This window comes from Aegilops tauschii, chromosome 7, assembly GCF_002575655.3.
Source record: "Aegilops tauschii subsp. strangulata cultivar AL8/78 chromosome 7, Aet v6.0, whole genome shotgun sequence".
Lineage (NCBI taxonomy): Eukaryota > Viridiplantae > Streptophyta > Magnoliopsida > Poales > Poaceae > Aegilops > Aegilops tauschii.
The window spans coordinates 260,117-272,983 of NC_053041.3; the positions used below are offsets into that span (position 1 = coordinate 260,117).

At 47.0% G+C, this 12,867-nt stretch overlaps 1 protein-coding gene across 1 annotated transcript; it reads right to left on the reverse strand.

Annotated features, from left to right (window-relative positions):
* Positions 1 to 4,850: 4,850 nt before the first annotated feature.
* On the reverse strand, positions 4,851 to 10,345 carry LOC123495148 (DNA (cytosine-5)-methyltransferase CMT3-like). The gene is made up of 15 exons (XM_073502863.1): positions 10,316 to 10,345; positions 9,983 to 10,222; positions 9,801 to 9,900; positions 9,273 to 9,433; positions 9,109 to 9,174; positions 8,799 to 9,014; positions 8,101 to 8,430; positions 7,949 to 8,017; positions 7,631 to 7,718; positions 7,356 to 7,477; positions 7,167 to 7,271; positions 6,937 to 6,980; positions 6,756 to 6,825; positions 6,482 to 6,585; positions 4,851 to 6,393 (listed from the first exon to the last, which is right to left on the reverse strand). Exons 1-15 carry the CDS (start codon positions 10,343 to 10,345, stop codon positions 6,156 to 6,158), a joined length of 1,983 nt encoding a protein of 660 aa, XP_073358964.1. The 3' UTR covers positions 4,851 to 6,155.
* Positions 10,346 to 12,867: the final 2,522 nt, after the last annotated feature.

Genomic DNA, 12,867 nt, shown 5'->3' on the forward strand with positions numbered 1-12,867 from the left:
TTCGTTTTCTTCACCGTTTGGGAGCGAACAGTGAAGATGTGTTTGAACAGACCCCAATGCGGTCGACATCCCAGAAAATTCTCACACATGGAGACAAACGCGGCAAGATAAATGATTGTGTTGGGAGTGAAGTGGTGGAGCTGAGCGCCGAAAAAGTGCAGAAATCCCCGGAAAAAGGCGTGTGGGGGAAGAGAGAAACCCCGGTCGACGTGAGTGGTGAGCAGTACGCACTCACCAGGTTGGGGCTGCGGCGCCATCTCCCTCCCTGGCAGCCTCGCCGCGCCCTTGGTGACCAGGCCAGCGTCCGTCAGCTCGTCCAAGTCCTCTTGGCGAAGCAAAGATTGGATCTAATCGCCTTGGATCAAACCCCTCGGCAGCTTCGAGCGCGACGACGACCCACGGTTCGGCTTTCGCTCCTTCGCCGCCCCCGCCGTCTTCTTGGCGCGCTCTAGCGCCTTCGTCTTGTCCTTCACCATTGTGGAGGAGCGGCGGCGTCGAGACGGAAGAGCCAGGTGTCGCGGAGGAGTGGAAGAAGAAGAGAAGGAACAGATGTGAACAGTACCGGTACCCCGACCTCCGTCGCCTTATAAAGGCTCGCTTCCGAGTGACTGACGGGTGGGACCGAGCGATCTTATCAAATCCCGCTGCAGCCACGCGCGTCGCACGTGGCGGAAAAGGCGGCGCGAAAATCGAGGCGCCCTTGCTTATCCGTCCCGTCATCATCGGCACGTCCCGTCCCGCGCGCTTCCCCAGAAATTTTGAATCCCGTGAGATCCGGGATTCGTTGCAATCAATCGCGCCGGAGATTCAACTCACCAGAGTGACACTCGGCAGATAACATTGTGAATTCAATCGACAATTTCTGAATCGACCGAGGCGACTGGAATAAAAGCTGAGGTCCTGTCATTCCCAAGTGAGTCGAGAAGGCCATGAAACACGAGAATCAAGACAAGATCAACCTCAACCCTATTTTCACTCGGTCCTCGATCCATTCGGGGGCTAATGATGAGGACATAGACCTGGGGTAGGGTCATAGGCCTGACCCATGACCCCATCCAGGACCATTATCAAAGAAATGGAGAAGTCCAAAGACAATAAAGGAGACCCAGTCAAGGCGTCGAGTGTCATCCGCTCGACCTCTATACCACTCGGAGATCTGTCCTCCCTATGGTCACTCGACCATGTGCAGAATCACTCGACCTATTGAAGACCAGGAGTCGACCAACATCTCAACGGTCAGGCGTTCACTCTGTAGTCTTCAATACCATTTATAAGCACTTAATGCTGGCGTTACCAGTAACGCCCCCCTCTTTATGTACATTGAACCCCTTGTAACGTGGGCTGGCTGGGGTCCTGGCGCACTCTATATAAGCCACCCCCCTCCACTGGCACAGGGGTTCGGACCCCCTGTAATACTCACACGCATAATCCAATCGACCGCCTCCGGGCTCCGAGACGTAGGGCTGTTACTTCCACAGAGAAGGGCCTGAACTCGTAAACCTGCGTGTACAACTTCACCGTAGCTAGGATCTTGCCTCTCCATACCTACCCCCCTCCTCTAGTGTCAGACTTAGAACCACGACAACAACTTTGGAGAGGCCATGGAGAGGAGAGGAGAGGATAGATGGCGTTGAGAAGACGATCGGCGCCAAGTTGGAGGCCAAGTTCAATGAAGTCCCCGCGCGTCTACAACCACCATCACCGGTTGCGCCTGTCGCACCTCCACAACAATAAGAGCAACGTGGCCTTCCTGATTAAGTAGGACGAGCGAAGCATATTACCATTATCCAAGGCCAAAATTCGGGTGCTGCTCCTACAGCTCCTGCTACTACCGTCAAGCCGTACGATGACTACTAGGGTGATTACGAGGACGAGGTTGATCCAACTCAGAACTACGTGCAACCAACACCAGTACCAGTTCGTTCACATGCCTACAATCGCAACGGTAGGGCTGCACCACCCCCTAAGTTACAAGATAAGAACCATGTCCCTAAACTGAAGTTGAATATTCCATCATTTGAGAGTAGATACATTCCTGATGTATATCTTACTTGGGAGTTACTGAACAACGTTTTACATATTTACAATATCACGAGGATAAACGTGTTGTTGCTGCTGTTTGTGATTCACTAGTTTTGCTTCTGTTTGGTGGTCTAAAGATTGTAGATTGTGTCATGGTAATATCCCCCACTACTTGGGTTGATTTGAAAACTGCTATGCATACTCGTTGGGTTACACCATATTATCAACTTGAAATACTTCAAAAAATGCAAAATTTAAGACAAGAAAAACTTCTATGGACGAATATTATCAGGAATTACGAACTGCAGTAATTAGATGTGGTATTGTTGAGGATAATGAAACTATGCTTACACATTTTATGGGAGGGTTAAACTGAGAAATTCAAACCATATTAGAGTATAAGGATTATAATGATATTACTCGTTTTTTCCATCTTGCTTGGATAGTTGAACGTGAAGTGCAAGATCGACAAGCCATGACGCGGACTAATTTTTTCTGTAGGTTGAACTTCATCATGGACACCGCGTCATTCATAGGAGGGGCGACTCGGGCGGAACCCTAGCGCAACCGCCACCCCTTCCCCCTCCGATCCCTCTCCCATCGCCATCGTCGAAGGACGCCTCCGGTCAAAGGTCGCGAGGCTGACAGCGGTGGCGGGTCCTCATCCCTTCACACGACTAATGGCGGTGGTGGCCCTATCCTTTGTCGTGTTGCGGGGTCTCCGTCCGGAGCTTCACGGCGGCCCTGGACGGTGTGGTTCATCCAGCGGAGATAGGCGTCGGGGCAGTGGCCCCGGATTTCTTCTACGACCTCGACTGTCGTGGTGACCGCGTGGTGCGGATGGTGGCGGCGGTGCGCGCTGAGATCTCCAGCCAGCTGTTGGGAACCGATGGGTGGCGCGGTCCTCGGGTTAAGATGTTGTCCTGCCGATTGCCGGCCCTCATGGATCTGGTTGTTGATGAGTTATGAAATGTTTCGCCGAAGATCTTCTTTGGGTGCTTGACGCCTGTATATTGGTGGATCGGATGGGATTCGGTCGTGTGCAGCCCTATTTCAGCCCGAGTGGCTTCAGGAGGGTGTGACGTGAAGCTTCGTTGTCTATTCACATATGGGACACATCGTTATTTTGCTTTCTATGATGAAGACAGTGGCAGAGAACGTCACGGTGGCTGAGGTCTGAGGCCTTGTAATGGTGAATCGATTCTTCATGGCGATGAGGACTTTGCTTGGTGATTTTTGTCTTCTAGCAGTGGCATCGGCAAGTGGGGGAGGCAGTACTGGCGGAGTACAGAGTCTTAGTTTTCAGGATGAAAACCCGAGGTCTAATCTTAATTGGTTGTGCCTAGCAGTGACCTTGTTGAAGACATTGTTTTGAGAAAGCGGATCTTCTCCAGGGTGAAATCCTAAGATATAGGATCGGGCGATGACGGTGCTTATGCACCGTTTTCTTCTTGTAGGCGCCGGTTTTGGAGAATTTGGAATTCAAGTGTTGTTTAGGCGGTGGCTCATGCAGTAGCTACAAGGAATTGGTCACTGTAACAGGATCATTCTATTCTTCTTCTTCTTTATTTTGTCTTTTGGCTGTGAGCATCTGTAATGTCTTTACGACATTGCGTTGTTGCAGAGGTTGGATGTAATTGGTATCTTCATGATATTAATATATATTTCCTTTGTAAAAAAAGGTATTATATTGAAATTTCTATTCGACAGAGTCACGTTCCCATTTCTGCTGGCGCGTCATTTTCTTTCGGGATTTTTTTCTTGAAGGAAAGACTTTTGTGGCACTTTTTGTAGTGCATATATATTATAATCCAAAAGAGAATGGGAATCATGTGTTCCATCGTGCATCTGATCCGTAGCGTAGTTGATTGAGAAGGCAAATATATATAAGTGCTGATCCATGTTTACTTTACGCCACTAATTGATCAACTCGCCAATAAGCTTCGCCTTGGTAAAGCAAGCGCATATATGCAGATCGTCCAGGATTTTTGTCATGATCATCGCACGCTTTAGCTAAAGCTATGTGAATATACAGAAACGACTTGACCTAGCGGCAGTTTACTAGGGGTGCACACTCAGCGGCTTAGACCAGTGTGTACCGGACAATCAAAGGGTGTGTTTGGCATTATTAATTTCCATCTTATTGCTTAGTGGGGATCATTTAGGATATTTAGTGGGGAGCTTTGTGATGTTCTTTTTGTTTTGTTTCTTGCAAGAAACCCCAAAAAGAAATATTATGGCTCGCAAACTTGGAGACTTTGCTCCTCAATAGGCAGAAGGAGTAGAACTTGGGGGACCTGCTTGACACGGCCGGACGCAGTCAATACAGTCACCGTCCGAGCCAGAAACGCTCAACTTTCTCACATTTGTTGCTTAATTCCAAGCACCCAAATGCTATTCCCTCCAATTTAAACCTACCTTAAATGGCAGTGCTTGCTAACCATTTCGGGAGAGATTCTGTGCCGCCATCTGTTCCAGATCAGTGGAGCGACAGAAGTGAGAGCACACCAACCACCGCATTATTGTTGTTCCCATTCCATTCCATTAACACGAAGTGAAAATCTCAGCTAAATGTTGGACCATCTGAACTTAATGCTGTTGGGGGGGGGGGGGGGGGGGGGGGGGCTCAATAATGAATGTAGCTCCGCCACTAATCTCATGCATGATCTTGCTGACACTATAAGCGGATATGATTGCCCCAACCACGTTAAGAAAATATGCAAGGTTCCACATATGCCAGTTCATTACAACCCAAGGTTCGACATTCATCACTTGATTATGTTAGTATTAATAATATTCCAACCCCACACAATATTAATCCAATGGGACGTGACGTGTATTGAAACTCTTTTGAGTATGTCCAAATCAAAATCAACTGCAATCGCAACTGCTAGTTTGTAGCTAGTTTCCTCTGTTACAACTCATCCAAGTTCCTTCCCAATTTCTGCACAAGAGGAACTGCTTGTCGCACGCGAAAGATGAGGTCTGTGGGCTCGCATTCTTATGTAGTACAAAGTAATCTTGCTGCACTGCGGCTGTACAAAATCAAAGGTTAGAGCCAAAAGTGCCCGCGTACCAGAAGAGAAGATGCCACGTGGGCAGCAGCTAATAAGAGCTCTCAAGGGTGATGATGAATGCAGCTAGTTATTCAATAAGAAGAGGGTACCAGAAGATACCAATTAGGGGATATCATTCAGTTATACTCCCTCCAATCCCAAATATAAGTCTTTCTAGAGATTTCAACAAGTGACTACATACAGAGCAAAATGACTGAATCTACACTCTAAAATATGTCTTACATACATCCGTATGTTGTTGTCTATTTGAAATGTCTAAAAAGACTTATATTTAGGAACGGAGGGAGTATATGTTGTGCATCCAGCAGAAACAGAGGAGCTGTTTCGAGCAGACACACACACAGTGGAGTGGGAAACTTGGCTGACCTCTAGTTTTGTTAGCTAGCGAAACTAATTAGAGTGTTTTAGTATTTTTCTTCTTGAAACGTATACTACTCCCTAAATGATGTAAGTAAATATAAGATCGTTTTAGTGGTCTAAACGATGTTATATTCACATAGTATTAGAAGGAGAATAAAGGGCCCAACTTACGCAGATCGGCAATGGTGACTGTAGACCAAAGGACAATAATTTGTAACTGGTGAGAAGGAGGGCAGTCAAGTTGTTTCTGCACCAACAAGTTATATCTCAACTAGCTAGTTTATACTTACTTGTACCCTTCAAAGTTCCAAAATCCATTTGTTTCTCTTTCTCACGGCCGGGCAAGCAAATTACATTTTACTGACAACGATTTGATTCAATCCATTTGTTTCCTTTACTACATACAGTAGATAGATTCATTCAGTCCTACACAATACCAAACCACCTTCACTTCAAACAGCACCCAACAATTTCATCCAGCAAACTAATAATACCAAACCAGTAGACAATAGAAACTCGATGAACGTTCACTCAAGAACCAAACATCATCATGCACATGCAGGCATGTTTGGAAGAGTAACTACCACAGGGGAAAAAACAGAATAAAAACATCAGGTCCACAGTCCAGCACAGCAACAGCAGTGCTTACTCATCTCCCACCAGGACATCCTAATCAGTAATCATGATAGCTAGTCATTAGTTGTTCCCAGATGAACTCAGGTATGAAGCTCCTTCCAACTCCTTCGCCGCCGCCTCGGCACCAGATGACGATGCCCTTGCCCTCACCCTCATCATGGCCACGTCGGAGAAGCTGCCGGGCAACACGATCATCAGGTTGTTATTCCCCTCTGTCTTGCGCTGGAACGCCTGGGCCAGTGCATAGCCCAGCGCACGGGCGACTGGGACCGCCACCGCGTTGCCAACTTGCATGTATCTGTCAAGCAACGCATCATCATGAACATTCAGGGGGTGCATATGTTCAGCTCAGGTCCAGTCGACATATGTATGTGCGATGAACCTACCGCTCTTTGATGGGGCCGTACATGCGGTAGTAGTCTGGGAACCCCTGCAGCCGAGCGTTCTCCCTCACCGTCAGCACCCGCGCCTGGTCTGGGTGTAGTATGATCTAAATGTAGGACAAACACCAAAATAAAATTTATTCAGGGACTCTAGTGGCGTACGGGTGAGTAACGCGTAAGAACCTGCCCTTGAGAACGTGGAGGGGAAAGCTGAAAATTAGAAAACAGAGAACAAAAGATGAAAGATACTTCAAACAAATTAGGAAAATAGTCTGACCTGGTTGTGCGGTTCTGCTCTAGTGAAAACCGTCGGCACTGTCTCGTCCCACCACAACCGTCCGAAAGGCCTACAACAGCATGTATATATGTAGCTTTGTGTGTATCAAAGAAAATCATTGACGACAACACGGCGAGTTTCGGAAAGGAAATTAAGCGGTGGAAGCAGCTCCGATACTCACTTTAACGACTTGCCATGCATAAACGACAACGCATAGTAAGGAACCTGGAAATGTAGACGACAAGCAAGCTCTTCAGCAATAATGTGACTAAGTGGTGTAACTAATAAGAGGTTTTTCTTTTCTTTTTGAGATTCTATAAATAAGAAGAGCTAGATTGCATAGTTGCCATGTTTTGGTAATGCTTTGGGTCATATTGGAAAAAGAAAGTTGGGCAGTAGAAGGGTACCCACCAATGGTTTGCCAGACTCAAGACAGGGCGGCTTAACTGTAGGATCCATATACGCAACATTGTCCTGGCCGACCTTGACGCCTGTCAAGTTACGGAAGTTGGCTCCCTAAAACACATAAAGTTTAACATATGGTCATGTAGGGAGAATGCAACGCAAAAACAACAGTGAGAACTATATCCAGCCACCTACCTTCTGATGCGGTATTTGCTTAACACGCTCATAGTCATCTTTGTTCAGCTTCAAAGGCCGGTGATCCAGGAGCATACCTTCCGAGGGACCTTTGTTATCACCAAATGAGTAGTCCAGCATCTCTGTAACATTTGGAATGGCAAGAAATCAACTCACTACGAAGGTATGTATATATATGAAACTGAATTGCAAAGTGAATAACAAGTCCTTTTTCCCCAAACAAACAAACAAAAATGTGAGCGTATTCATCTTGTTAGTTGAGCTATGTAATTTACCTTTACGACTTAGCCGGATATAGCGCTGGAATTCCGTCTCTGCTTTCACACTATACATAGTTTCATCGGCAGTTTCATCATTGCTTACCTGGATGTACAAAAGATGTTAGATATGTCGAGGTTACGAAATGTATAGGCTGGGGGAGAAACTTGCCTTGGGCAGATCTGAAATGGCGTCACGAAGATACAGAGCCTCCTTCAAGGTTGGTTTCTGATTTTCATCATATGCAACAACGCTTTGCTGCAAAACAGAATCAATCTGGTCAGCATGCATGTTTACACTTGCTAGTGGATTGGTTTCAGTATAATTTTACTTACAGAGAAGGCACTCGGTGCTCCGCCATGTACTACTACGTCGTGTGTTGGGAGGGGATACTTTGGGAGCACCTGCATAGCCAAGTACACCATATCAATCATCTGAGTCATAGATTTGTAGAGAACACTGATAATGACAAGGTACATTTACAAACCATGGTCGGGAGGGCTCCCCATAGGAACATTCGCATTCGAAATTGTGGCAGCCCATAGCAACCGGCTACCATCAACCCCATCCGAGATTGATAGTTCAGTGCCACCAAACGGCTCAAAGCATACCTACCAACAGAGCCACCATTGAGCTTAAGAATATCCGCGACGTTTTCCATAAGCACATATTTTGGCTTAAGGAAGGAAACGATGTCCATAAATGTGACAATCTGTCTATTTTTGTCATCATCCAAGGGTTTGTCACATTTTCTGTGCCGATTGTTCCCGCTCAGTCCTTGACAGGGCGGGCCACCGCACAACACATCAACATCACCCTTTAAAATGTGATAGGACAATCAAATACCATTAGCGAATCTTGTGTTTAACCAATATTACCAAGTAGAAAGAAGATAGGAAACACTCACTGGCAATGGTAAGATCTTTCGCCTATGGCCTTCTTTAACAAATTATTTAATTTTCAGTGGGTAATCGCTGAACATTGAAGCAGAGTCATTGCACTTGAAATACATTTTTTTAAATAACTTCAGATTAGATACTAACCAGAGTTTCTCCATGGTCTCCCAGGAATCCTCAACCCGATGGTCATTCCATTGCACCTGTTAAAAAATTATATTATGATGGCATGTGCAGGAACAACAAATATACCAACACAACAAGCGAACAAGATGAGAATGAGGAGTACCTTGAAGTATATGCATTTTTCTCTCTTGGCGCCACCATAGCAGATCGCGGTAAGTTTGTCTATGACAAGCTTGCCTTTTCCAAGTTCATGTTCTTCCCCTCCAACCTTCAACGGACTAGCTGAGGCATCATCATTATGTTTGTGGATGTACTTGTCACATAGGACAGACCATTCCTGTAGCAACAAGAGAAAATCCTCCACTTTTTCATTACGAACCTACGTCCAAAAATCAAGAGACAAATTATATATTCAGCAAACAAGAGAGAGCATTTATACAATATAACGAAGTTTAAGATGCACCAAGACATACCTCTGTGATTGGATGGTTATACTTGAAGCTCTCCCATGCATTGGTATTAAGATCTACAGCCCATCGCTACAAATATCAAGAAAAAAGGTAAAAACTAATAAGGACATGTTAGTGGAGAGAAATCAATCACTTATGTTCTTGAAAACAATAAGGTAGAACTATACCGTTTCGATCTGAAGACCAGCTATTACTGCACCCAAGCACAAGCCGGTGGACATTCCACCACAGCCTGAATATAGGTCGAGAATTGTTGCTTTTGTTGCTGCAGCGTCAGACTCTGAATTAGCTTCAGCATCAAATGAGATCCCAGAATTCTCATTAATATCTACAAGCAAGGCAAATCTTGTATTATCATAATAATTTTTTTTACCACGGGAATTTATCTCGGTAGATTAATTCTGAATTTGTGTGTACAAGTTCAAGGTGGAGACTGGATTTCTGACTTCAAGCAGATTATGATCAACAACAGCGAAATTGGTGGGGAAAATAGGTCTATGTATATTTTAAAAAACCTTCAAAGCCCAAAAAATAATTTTGAAAATCTAATACAACAAATTTAGCAATGGTACTCCAAAGGTTATAAGCAGAGTGCAAAGCCATGTCAATATATAGTAAGTTTCCCTATAGAGCCAATATATATAATGTTCAAAACATAACCAAGCTGGTTTGCCCTTGATGCAGGCAGCAATTACCTAGTGTGATATTTTCAAACGTCGAGTAGGGGACAGTATAGGACATATCAAAGTACAGGTCCGCGTCAGCCGCTACTTGAGCCTTGGCTTCTTGATCAAGCTGAAACGAGGTGTGCAACAAAACTGAGAAACATTTACATAGGTAAGGCATCATAGAGTCATGAACAACGAACTATACTTACCTTGGGATCGACCTGGATGATCTTGACCTTGGACACAATACAATCAAGGTCATTATCGTTCCTTTCATCAGACAAGAAAACACGCTTCGGGTCGTGGGTGTGGTCCTTGAAAAGTTTGGTGTTGGATATCACTGTGTCTTGGGGACGGAAGAACCACCGGCAGGCGAAGTAGCGGCGACCGTCGACGCCCTCGAAGAACTCTGTTATCCTTCCAATGTAGTCCGGCAGATTTTCTCCGGCCTATGCACAAATGGGTACGTAGAAAGGAATTAATAGTTGGAAGTATAGGATTATCCTCGTACATGCCATCCTCGCGAGGACGGTCCTGTGTACGTTTCTCATACGCCGGACGCGCCAGGTCATCCTCGCGAGCGGGGTCCAGCCGGACCGCCTAAATCAGATCGAGCCCGGGATAGCCAAATTTCCCCTCCACCCAAAAATCCCAAATCCTCTCCTCTTGATGGGCGGCGGCAGCGTGAGCGAGAGGTCCTTCTCCGGCGCCGGCGGCAGCCGTCGGCCCTCCCCTCGACCTTAGCAAGGTTGCGCGCCGCACTTACGGCTCAGCGGCTCGAGGTTGTGCACCGCACGCACACACGGCGCCGGCGGCTCGAGGTTGTCCACCGCACGCACACACGGTCTCATCAATTCTCAGCTTCACTCCTTCGCGATATCATCGGGAGGGCGTCGGCGGCTCCGTAGTGATGCTTGTTGTCTTTTCTTGTCGTCTAATTTGTGCCTTTTAGTTTGTTGTTGTTGTTGTTGTTGTTGTTGTTGTTGTACCCCTTTGACACCTATGTATCTGGCCTTTAGTTAGTGTGGGTGTTACGTGGTGTGGTGTGCTTTGTATCGGTTTGGTATGTTTGGTGGTTGTTGCTTTTATAAAGCGGGGCAAACGCAATTTTTCGGTAATTGTATCACTGGATGAAGAAGTGACCATGTCGTATGGTAGTTTAATAATTTTGTCTGAGATTGCTCCTGCTGAGGAAGTAAAATTATTGGATGCTTAATAATGTATGGATTGTGTTAGTTTAATTTTATCTGAATCTATTACTACTAAGAGCAGCTGGTAATACTTGCAGGGTGAGTATAGACGCAGCGTCGCATTGCAAGGCGTCGTGCCCTTCGCGATTGACTGCCTTCTTGAGAATGTAATGCAGAAAATTGGCGTGGCTGCTCTGTACGCACTTACTACTAGTCGAGTGACAAGTTTTGTTAGCAGTCGATGCTTTGTTTTCTGTTGGACGGATTATTTATATTCTGCGATGATGGTCTGATTCGCACCAATTGACCCAATGTGCAAGGATCCTATCGTTGTGAGTGTCCTGCGTTGATAAGATTGCCTAGAACCAACCAAGGGCAATGGATGGTACATCGCTGAACACAAGCAATATATGATGCTGAATTTTGGAGAAATGATTCACTGGCCATCCCACAAAGCACATATGCGTGTTTTGCCGAGACCTGACCAAGCAACTGAGATAGAACAACGCCATCCTACATTATCGGGAGATTGTGGCGGTTGCCTAGTGTGATCTGATGTTTCCATTTTAGTTTGCTGGCGAAACTTTATTTGCACCTGTGTGTGCCTTTTCTCTCTTTAGTAGTCTTTAAGCCTTGTTAGAATACAACTTGTATTAGGATTTTAGACTCCTACATACTCGGTTTGTAATAAGATTAGGTCAGGTGCGGCTTGGCTTTTATATATACTTGTTGTACCGGCATAATATTAATTGTATCAACAATTATTCGGTACAATTCTACATGGTATCAGACTTTCGATCCTAGTGTAGGGCTAACCCGCCAGCCCCGCCATCCGGCTACTTCGAGCGGCGCGCCGCCAAGGTCGCCGCGGCCACGGCCTCCTATACCTCTACTCTAGCTCTACCCCCACCAATACCCCCTTCCATCTCTTTCACCGACACTATCTCCGATATTAGCCCCTACATCCCCGTAACCCTAGACCTCGCTGCTCACAACTACTACCATTGGCGTCACCTCTTCGACGTCCACCTTGGGCGATGCAATCTCCGCTCTCACGTTGCCGACGACTCTCTTCCTCAACTTCATGATACGCAATGGGTCAAGGATGATCTCGCCATTATTCAATGGATCTACATGCGAGTCTCCACAGATATCTTCAATCTCGTCCACTGTGACGGTGCCTCCGCCATCGATCTATTGGCGGCCCTTCGTCAACTCTTCCAGGACAACATCGACGCTCGCGCCAACAATCTCCACACCAAGGTGATTCAACAGTCGGTGTCTACTGCCAACGCCTCAAGGCAATCGCGGATGAACTCCATGAACTTGGTGATCCGATCGACGATCGCCAGCTCATCAACGTCCTCCTCGTCGGCCTCAGCGAGCGGTTCGAGAAGCAGGCCTCCTTCATCCCTGTGATGCGTCCGCGTCCCTCCTTCGCCAAGGTTCGCTCGATGCTCCAATGGGCCGATCGTGCACTAACTACGAAGGACTCCCGTCCTTGGGTCTTCACTGCTTCTCCTCGCCCGCCTGCGTCGACGCCGCCACCGCCACCTCCACCAACAACACCTCCTCAACCATCCGTCTGGCATCCAAGTCCCAACTACCGGGGCAAAAACCCTAGGCCGCCGCAGTTCCGCACGGCGCCCGCTCCTGCTCCGCCCCCGGCTCCACCAACTACACCACCACCGTCCCCGGCTTCATCAACTGCACCACCACCGCCATTCGGATGGCGCCCATCTCCTGATCCATGGACAGGGCTAGTCCAGGCGTGGCCTATGCCCTGGTCCGCCCCTACGCCATATGGTGCCCCGCCTGCATATACCGGTGGCTGGCAGCCCGGTGCCCGCCCTCACACCGGCGCACCCGTCCTCGCGCCTCGACAGCCGACGGCCGCGTACCAT

Bases quoted from the DNA above. Each gene is read 5' to 3' on its own strand.
- LOC123495148 (XM_073502863.1), bottom strand. From the start codon at position 10,345: ATGACCTGGCGCGTCCGGCGTATGAGAAAC. The intron at 9,175-9,272 runs GTATAGTTCTAC...TGATATTTGTAG, and splicing joins CTGGTCTTCAGATCGAAACG to CGATGGGCTGTAGATCTTAA. The intron at 6,826-6,936 runs GTGAGTATCGGA...ATGCTGTTGTAG, and splicing joins ATGCATGGCAAGTCGTTAAA to GCCTTTCGGACGGTTGTGGT.